Source organism: Pterocles gutturalis, unplaced genomic scaffold (genome assembly GCF_000699245.1).
Source record: "Pterocles gutturalis isolate BGI_N339 unplaced genomic scaffold, ASM69924v1 scaffold46500, whole genome shotgun sequence".
NCBI lineage: Eukaryota > Metazoa > Chordata > Aves > Pterocliformes > Pteroclidae > Pterocles > Pterocles gutturalis.
This window is the reverse complement of record NW_010147631.1, coordinates 108-10,085: the sequence shown is the minus strand read 5'-3', so window position 1 is coordinate 10,085 and position 9,978 is coordinate 108. Positions and strand designations below refer to the sequence as shown.

At 38.3% G+C, this 9,978-nt stretch overlaps 1 protein-coding gene across 1 annotated transcript in view; it reads right to left on the bottom strand.

Moving 5' to 3' along the window:
* Nucleotides 1–7,998, bottom strand: part of LOC104470958 (pancreatic lipase-related protein 2-like) — a 29,610-nt gene extending 21,612 nt beyond the window's left edge. Inside the window, exons 1-2 of the mRNA XM_010086093.1 lie at nt 7,931–7,998; nt 6,822–6,924 (exon numbers count right to left, since the gene is read on the bottom strand). Of these exons, the coding sequence (XP_010084395.1) occupies nt 6,822–6,924; nt 7,931–7,998 (171 nt within the window). The remainder of the gene's footprint in view (nt 1–6,821; nt 6,925–7,930) is intronic.
* Nucleotides 7,999–9,978: the final 1,980 nt, after the last annotated feature.

Here is a 9,978-nt window from a genome sequence, read left to right as displayed (position 1 = left end):
GAGGGAAACAGGATCAAAATACTCACTGAGAATCATGTTCTCCAAAGGAATCTCAGCAACTGTGTTTCAGGTGCAGTGATATATGAATGACCAGGGCTTTCATAGAAAGATAAGTGAATAAAACCATAAAAGCAACATTTTTCTCTCTCATTTCAATTTTAGATTGGAGAGGGTTAATGAATTTCTTAGCTTGGATGAAGGTCATCTGGAAGAAGCTTTGTGTATTCCATCCCCTAGAGATTTGCTAATATGTAAAAACAAAGACCACTCAGCTTCTTGGAGAATCTTACCTTTAGTCTCTGAGCTTCAGAACCATGAATAAAAGTCTTCCTTGATATTTCTGTTGTCTAACTCCAATTTGTTCATTCTGGCAAAGGGAACAAATCTTATATTGAATACAGGCAAACCCAAATATCATTTTGAGTGCTGCACAACAGCAGTAAAAAGGAATATTTTGGAAGTGATAAATATTTATAACCTTCCATAATACATGCTGTCTGATAATTAAATCAGTCAAGGCAAGGAAAGTTAATGTTAACTTCTGGTTTTGTGAGCCGGAGGCTCATGGAGAACAGTATAATTTTAAGGAAATAATACGAGGGCAGAATTTTAGAGCAGATTATGACAGTAACCAAAGACAGAGGAGTCAGTAAGGACAGCCAGGCTTTCTTTGCAAGTAATGGGCAAATTAAAGGGAAAAGGGTGAATTCCATTATTCTGGATGCTTGATCTCCTATTAATCCAGGAATAATAAACTTATTTGAAAGAAGCAGCTGAAATAAAAGGGAATAATGGTATATTTTGCCTTGAAGATTGAAAGGCAAATGCAAATCTTGCACGTTTGGAACCATAAAAGAACATCTCTGAACAGCTCAGATGCACACCAGGGGCTCAGAGCAAAGTTGGGCATCTGGGGCTCTGGACATCTCCCAAGCTTTCCTAGTGTCAAAAAAAAAACCAACCCCAAACAACAACAACAACAAAAAGAAAAATTATGGGATGAAAAGGGGACTGACATCAGTGACAGCCTGTATTTTCACATATTGCTTATGCTTCTGGTGTTGCAAGACATTAGCCCCATCCAACCTCGCTGTAGCTGGGAGGAGAGGGATGTTTTTCTGCAGCACAGCAACGTAGGCGTGCTGTTTGTGCAAAGTTTGGTGATGATGCATGTTCTTTCCGGAACTTTTTAGATCTTTGATAGTTAAAGAACAGATTCTTGGCTCTGTTTTATCTTGGAAATAAGCCATAAAAATAGATTTGGGCACACTGTCATCTTCTGCTTCATAATTATTGGAAACAGAATAATTTAAAACGGCTTGGAAACTATTCGAAATTATAAAGTTCGTACAAAAGAATAATAGAACCACAAGCTTTGTAGAGAGTCAGCATAGATAGATTTGCTGATAGGTCAGTGAGCAATTGTTTACCCTCCCAGTGGCAACTCCAAACCCAGTCATCTTTCTGTTTGGAAGAATAACTCAAATAAATGTTGGGAATGCACATTTTCATTTTTGCTTCTATCCCAGGAGCCTGACAAATGTAACTGTCACAGCCAGGTGTTATGCAGAATACCTTGACTACGTTAAAGTCTCAACAAAATAATTTTCCCAAAATTTTACTTTGCCTTCTGTATAACAAACACATGTTTGAGAACTGGAGCCTGCTGTAGGAAGAATCAGGAATTTTCACTGAGGAAAGAGAGTGGGGGAACTGTAAGTAAATAATGTTGCTATAAAAATATCCAGGAGGAAATGCAAGAGAAGGGAGTGAGGCAGTGCCTCTGCAAGAATGCTAACTGGGAAATTGCTCCCAAGCAATGTGGTCTTACAGGTGGGTTGGTAACCGGTATGACACAGCTGTGGGCTGAAAAAAATTAAAACCAGATCTCAGATCTATCAGAAGTACCTTCAGGATGCCTGTTCTCAGGCATTTAGCCACTATAATCATTCACTCATTTCTGGGATGTCAAAGATAAAGAGACTAACCTAAATTAAATGTAAAGGGAGAAGTCAGGAAAGCTTATCAGAATGCAGCTGTGTAGAAAAGAATTAGCTTTTCTTGGGGAAAGAGAAGCCTAAAGTGAGAAACAAAAACTGATTAAAAAATCATGTGGGAACATGGAAATACAGATTTTCTAGAGAAGAAAAATAAAACCAAACCAAAACAAAACAAAAAACCTGATGTGTTTTTACTTGTAGAAAATTAAGGAGTTTCCCATGGAGTTTCTATAAGGAAAGATGCTGGCAAGTGACTGGTCTATAAAAGAATATAATCAGAAAGGAAATAGTGTTAAAGGCAGAATGAAGGCACTGGGGAGGCTTTCTGTATAAGAGCCTTGTCAAGATTCATCTCTAACAAAAATGAAAGACCAGAAGGACTTCTTGAATGAACTGATGCAGTAGGATTATTTCCTGCAAGTTTGTGATTAGTTTACAAAGTTTTTATCAATATATTCTCCAATATTAGTGTAGTATGAAAAAATCTGTATCGTCACAGAAATAAAATAGATAGGATCAAAAGTGGGAAGAGAGACGACTACATAAACTGAACATTGAGATCTCTGCCTAGTAGTTTTATTTAACTAATTTTAATTATTCTTACGCTTTTTGTTCTGGGCTCACAAATATTTATGAGGGACTTTTTGATAGACTGTGCTTTTGGGAAAGAAGACAGTCTGCTGTGCTATGCTATAGAGTATTTTATTCCTGTTAATGGAGAACTCTGATAAAGATCTCATTTTCTCATTAGCATAACTGCATATATCACTTTATGACAAGCACACTGTTTCTTCTAACATTATTTTTCTGGTGTTACACATAAATACAGATGATGTAGGTGGAGCAAGGAGTTAGTATTTTGGATTACTTAGTATTACTGTTCCCTTTCTCTAGAAAAGATTTAAAGGGTTTGTTTTCATGTATGTTTGTTTTACCTTAGCCCATTAAAGAGTGTAATGAGAGACAAAAGGGACTGAGGCTGAATGCTTTACAGTGGTTTAGTGAGTAATTTACCTTTAGCATAATTTTTGTAGTGAAGAAATGCTTAAGCAATGTTAAATAAAATTTGCATTGTAATTCTGAAGCACTCATAGTATTGCAGAATATTTAAATAATGTAAAAAACTGAATGCAGATCATAATATATCCTTTAAAACCCTAGGAAAATGAAGCAGATTTGATTTAAAAAAAAAGCTACCTTTTAAAGTGACAGTCAAACATATCAAATTGTGCATCTCACTTGGCATTTTAAAGATGCAATTTAAATTGTTCCCAAAAGCTGGCTTAGCTTCTTGTGAAGATATGAAAGAACTACCTGTTCCAGTTTTTACCAAAGGCAGATAGTCTTGTGAAATATAAAACCCTTGCATTTTTTGGACTGAGTCCATTAATTCAAAATTATTATATCGAGAGGTTTCATACAAGTAACAATTCTAATTTTTAAATACAGAAAGAAATAGGAGGAAGACCATTCGCTACCAGGAGCACACAGCTGCTGTCAATGGTTTTTTTCACCCTTAGCTCATAAAAATAAATCTCTTCTGCTCTGCCTGTAGATGTATTAGCAAATAAGTGCAGTGTCGATGTTTACTATAGCAAAGAATGAAAATTAACTCAAGAATTGTTTTATGGCAAGAATGCAAAACAGGACACCACAAGGGGAAGAAATTAATGCAGTACTTTATTTTTAGCTGAACTGATTAAGTGAGAAAATGCTTATTTTAAAGTGTTCTACTCAGCTGGACCACATTTGTGACAGAAGTCATGAGCCCATATGAGCTGTTATGTTTTGTCAGAATGCTGCTGAAATCAATAGCTTAAAATTAAACAAAAGGAAAGTTTGTATTTTTGAGAGTAAGAATATGATTTATTATTCATAAAAACATAAAATTGATTTTTAGAATTGCAAAAGTGGCACAGCCAAGTATGGAGGCGGGAGGGGATGGGCTTTATATTTTTTTTGACATTGCTTCCGTCTTGTGAGCAGCGATCCCCTGCATTGCACTGCTCACACTGCTGACCCATGTCTCTAAGGCCGATGACCCAATCCAGTGCCCGGCCCTGCTGCACGCTTTTTTTGTGATCCCAAGGAAAATATTCACATTTCTTTTGCTTCTGTTCCTGACTGTAAGAAACGGAAAATAAGTCTTCCTTTTCCCCTACCTGAGTCTCCTTTATTTGTGCAACTCTGTGGCAGAGTGCCATGCATGAATGATGAGGGACATTAAAGGTATGGTGTATTTATGAGCTGCAGATATTTCCCAACTGTGTAGAAGTACCTGGGGGTTTGGTCTGTACTACCCCCGGAGAGCACAGAAAGGGCAAGTCCCTGTTCACTTGGGGTCTTGCCTAAGGAGTTTCCCAAGGAGGTAGAGGAGGATGAGTTCCCTGCTTGGGATGGTTTCTGGATCCTACACCGCAGGGGTGGAGATGATGAGGGTACTGAAACAAGGAGCCTGAGAAGGCTGATTTGTCAGCCTATAGACAGCTGATTTGTCAATTTTTCTGCAAACCTCCTCAGCAAGCTCCCCTGGGAAACTTCACGGGAGATGACTGGGTTCTGACATCTCAAAATTACTGCTGCATAATTTGAAACACACCTGTTCATTGCTCACATTCAGCCTTGTGTAATGCATCTCATTAGCATCTTCTGGTAAACCTCACTGGAAGTATTCTGGAATAGATAGTGGTTAGGCTGGGACAGAATGGAGTTGCCCAACATGATTCACATAGAGGATTTCTGTGCCCAAATGATTAACCCCACATTAGATTTAAAAATCAGGTGCATGTCTTAGACCACAATGAGCAATTAAAAACCAAAGTTATTTTTGTGGGTAGGTTGTGTTGAAATAAAAACAATCTTAGCTTATTTTTGCTGATGCTGATAACTCTTAGTAGTCTGTTTTTTGTTAACCAGTGTAATCAAAATGCTGCAAAATGCTCAGACCTGACTTCAGTGGCTTCAGAAGGGCAAGGTAGAGGTAGAAAATTCAGCTTCGCTGCTAAAGAGAAAGTTGTTAGCTTGAAGGCTGACAGAAGATGTAACATTCTCAAAAGTGCAACATAGTTTTGATAAAGAAGATGTCTGTTTCAGGTATAGAATCCCAGCCCACCAGTGTTCAGTAGGGCTGAAGAGAGCACATCAATGAGTTCTTCCTCAGGAAAAAGGCAACGATCAAATATTTTACTGTGCATTAAGTTGTCCTGCTTGACACATGGTGAACTTTGATGATAGTGCCATACAGCTCAGTACACTGCACGAGCTTCTAAGCAGTCTTTTGGATGTGCTGCTAAAATGTTGTTTAAATGTGATCTTCAGGAAGGAAGAACATGTCAGGCAATGCCATCCAAACTGTGATTATTTTAACATTTAGAAATATTCCTTGGACTCCTGACGTAGAATAAGATGTTCCTGAAAACGTGAAAGTGTCCTTTTCCTGAGCAAACAAGCAGGAGCTATTACAGAATTCAGCTGTCTATGCTTCTTTTTTATTCCCCCCCACCTCTTCTCTTTTATCTTTTTTTCTTCCTTTTTTCTTTTTCTTCTTTCCTTTTTTTTTTTTTTTTTTGTGTTGGGGGGGGGGGGGGGGGGGGGGTGTCTAATTGTTTCTTTATGGATGCTCCTCCCAAGATAATAAAATGTATTTCAAAGGAGAATTGTCTGGAAATATTTTTTCTTATTTTATTATTTTCCCCCTTGACTTTGAAATCTAATCACACTGCATGAGTGGGCTACTAGTAAAATACCTGTTAGCCGTCATTGTAACCAGCATTCACAGAGGTGTAACTCCCCTGAATGGATAAAAGATGATAACACTTATTTGGAAATAGGGCTTTTGTAGAGGGCTGGGTAAATATTTCCTATCTATTGAAGGAGCCTTGCAAATGTTTTCTTCTGACTGAAGAAGTGTGCTCTTCCAGATGGTGAGGGTTTCCACAGTGGACAGCCACGACATTCCTTGCTGAGCCTCAGCAAAGTGCCAGGGCTTGCCATGTGTCCGGCTGCACGGTTCCACAGCCACAGAACACAGACCTGGCGAGGGAGGAAGAGTTTAAGGAAATATTTTCAGCACAATGGGACATTTTCTTAGCAGCAGCCAAAGATAATCAATATAAACCCAATTTTTATTTTATGTTAGGTCAAAGCATGGGTTCTAGTAGATTGAGAACATAAAGAGTGTGTGATATCAAATGATTTTTTAAAATAATTACTAGTTAGTGTACAATTATTAAAATCTAAGACATATTTGGCTTTATGCTCAGAACCCATTAGCATTTTCATTTGGCCCAGGGGTACGCTTTTGAAGTGAATCTCTCACTCCGTTTTCCCCACTTACCACACTTTGCTTTATAAACAGAGTGGTCTCGGGACACATCAGCTGGATTAATTTTGGTTAAAACTAAACCAAGAGGTGTGCTCCAGAATTTAGGAGAAAAACTTGTCCCTTTCTTACAAGTGTGGGGTTACACCCTCCTAGAATTTCAGATTTGATATCTCTGTTCTTTGGGGAAGTCTGACTGCAGTGCTGAGCTAGTTGAGGGAACTGTAGTCAGCCAAGCACCCAGGTACTGCTATAAAATGTGGGTCAAGCTCTTATTATTCGGTACTTAAACCCACTTGCTTTAAGGAGAATGATACCATGCAAAGGTGTTTCGTTTTTTTCACCCTTTTTCTGTTTTTTTGGTGTGGTGGTGTTTTGGGTTTTTTTTTTCTTTCCCCCCCCCAGACCCACAGAACAGAAGACCATTAGATTACTCACACATTTCCATTTTCCCCAGATATTATTATGACTTCTTCAGCTCCCATGCCGCCTCTGTGTACATGACCTAGATGCTTCTTCCAGCGAAACTCAACTTTTGAAATGTTCTCAGAAATTTCTGTATCGATGTAGTTCAAGTATGTATTGCCTGGTTTGAAAGTGCCCCTGCCAAAAGAAAAACACAGAAGTGATGCTCTGTGTTCTTTGCAAATGAGGAAAGAAAATGCTGGAAGTTTTCAGCCCTTCAACCCAATACGTGGGCTTTTTGGTACCTAAGGAGGAAATAGCTACTCAGAGGGATCTACAGAAGCATGCAAATGACTTAGTTGCTTAAATTCCTATGCCTTTCAGGATGAAAACACTAGATTAGTTAGCCCAGCCTTTGTCAGTATTGCCATGGGGTTTATTTTAGATGGTATTCTTGGAAAATGAGATCTATCTTCAAGTCAGTCCAAGTCAAAAAGTTCTCTCAGTGTTTCTGCTTGCTCTCAACGATGAAGAAAATTGAAAATTATAGTTTACATCCGTGCCTTCTGTGGCATCAGTGTTTGTTATAACGGAATGCACATTACAGTGTGACATTAAAGCAGAAATTACCTGTAGGTGTATCGCTGCAGTAATGTATTTGCAACCAAAAGCACTCCTGGTACAGAGCAGTAACAGGGCTATGTTCAAACACAGAGGAGGGTGGTTTTACAGTATTTAAACTCAGGAATCAGTTTATGAGATTTAAACTCACATTTACTGGAAAAGGCCAGGCTGAGTGGACAGGCATCCCAGCACAGTTCATAAGCAAGCTGCAACTTTCTTATGTACTCCCTGGAGGAGGGAATGATTAAATGACTGTACATCATGCAGCTCTTTGTCTCCTTAGAGATAATCACCAAATGATGTTTGAATCCAGCAGTAGCCACAGGGCTCTTTGCTCTTTCCCACTTTGCTACGCTAACCATCATCCTCAGAAAAGAAAATACAGAGCAAGAGAGACCAGCAAGCAGATTTTGACCACCATCTGTAGCACAGGGAACTTTAACCACTTATCAGCTACTTTTATGACCCATGTAAACCACCGATCAGATAGAGCAAGATGAGACATGTAAAAATAGCTGTGTATAAGTTCAATATGATAACAATGACAGAGCCATTTTTTCAACAGTGATGTTAAGCTTACTTGTCAATTGTATATTTTTTCCTGATCCCATTAGTTCCAGTCAAGGCTACATCTATATTTCCCGTCATGGTTTCTGTTGCAGATACTCTGACACGTATCTCTTTTCGCCACCCTTTGAAAGCAAAATTAAATAGATTATGGTTGTAAGGAGATTTCTTGCCTAATGGTAAAATTTTTCATATGTTTCAGTGCCTTTCAGGGAGAGGAAAGGATTGCACAGATGCGTTTGAAAGCAAACAAAACGTCACCCTTTATTAAGGCAAATGTTAGTTCTGTGGGATTCTGGTAGCATTCATTTCCTTGACAGTGGTCTCAATCACAGATGCAGTCTTTGCTGACCTACTGTCTGTGCCAAGTATTTAATCTCCCTTGGCCCATAGTGTACCCAGCTCTCAGATGAGCTTTGCAAAAATATCCTGAAATGATCTGGTTTAATAACTTTTAGTCAATAAAAAACAATGTAACCTTTTTTTTTTTTTTTTTTTTTTTTAAATTTTGCACTTTCAGCAAAATATTCCTCTCATCTTCAGCTTTATAGAATTTTTTGAGATATCATCTAATTAACAAAATCTAGCAGGGTTTCTTGGTCAGAGGTCTGCATCAGTTGATCTGTTTCTGTAATTATCTCCCCTTCCCCAGATAGCGCTGGTACTGCCTGTTCCTAATGCACCTGAAACTTTAGATTTTGTGCAAAGTGCCACTCATTGACTCCAGCAGCTCTCCGTAGAAGTGTAAGATATTTCTTCACACATAATTCACTGACATTTTAGAATTCACCACCCAAAAGAAGCACTTACTTACGAGCATATGGAGGGGAGGGCCCTGTGTTTAAATACACCCTTTGCTCTTCTTTTTCAGTTTTATATGAAAACTTGTCAGCATAATGACCCATCAGAGGGCATCCTTCCTTCGGACATGGGAAGCAGTGTCCCTGGGGGAAAATAACAATGTGTGTTAGAAGACTTTATCTGTTTTAAACCCACTTCTTAAAGTACAAGAAATTAGGGTATTTTGGCTTTTTCCCAGCTTTTATGGAAAGGTACTTGCTTCTGAGTTCAGATCATATCTTCAGTACTTATTGGTGTGGTGAAAAAAAGAGCTGAGATGGTCAGCCAGCTTATTTCATCTGCTTGAAAATCAGAGAGAAACCAGTTGAAAATCTGGCCTAATTCGTCATGCTCTTGCAGGGACCATAAGTAAATTAATGTATGTTGTGCCTTACTACTCGATGTGTAAAATATAGGTAATATATTAATCTTTCATGGGGTCCATTGAACGGCTGCCTGCTAATTATTATAGAGTGGCTAACCATACTTGCAAGTAGGTCTGGCTGGATATCTCACTCATATGGTAAAGATATTTAAGTTTAGGAATACTGAAGCTTGAGGTCTCCCTTTGGAATATGTTCTGTCTGGTTTTCAGCCTTTATTCCCATGCAGAAATTTAATGAAATGAATCTACCTACATAGATCAGACATTCAGCTCAAGACCTTGATGTCCATTAAAATTAAAAAAATTATAAGCATGTATATTTTAAAGTGTAAGAGATTTAATTACAGTTGGAAAAAATAGCATTGTTATATTTAGATAGGTTCAATTTTGATATTTGGAAGGTTCTGTAGGAACTGGTATTTGTGGATCTTTGGCTGTTTGGGCATTAGATGAATAAAAAGCTTAATGATCATCATCACTTGTTTATTTTGAGAAGGGAAAAAACATTTCCCTTGCATTACTAAATTGCCCAGGGTTCAGGTTTTCAAGTCTGGAATTACATCAAACTTTCAGAATCCGTGGCAACAACCCTATAAATATTAACAACTTTTCTGCAGTATTGTAATCATTCCTTTTGGGAGTAGATGGAAGTAAATTCAGACTTGTCTTCCTTCTTGATCAGTCCTCAGTTGCATTGCCAGAATTGGTCCACTAAAAGCCCAGTTACATCAGGCATGAAACACCAGGACATTAGGCTGCCTTCATTCTTGTGCTACCTAAGGGGTGTGTGAGCAGTGCTGTGTCATATAAGTCTCTCTCCTGCCCTATAAAATGTG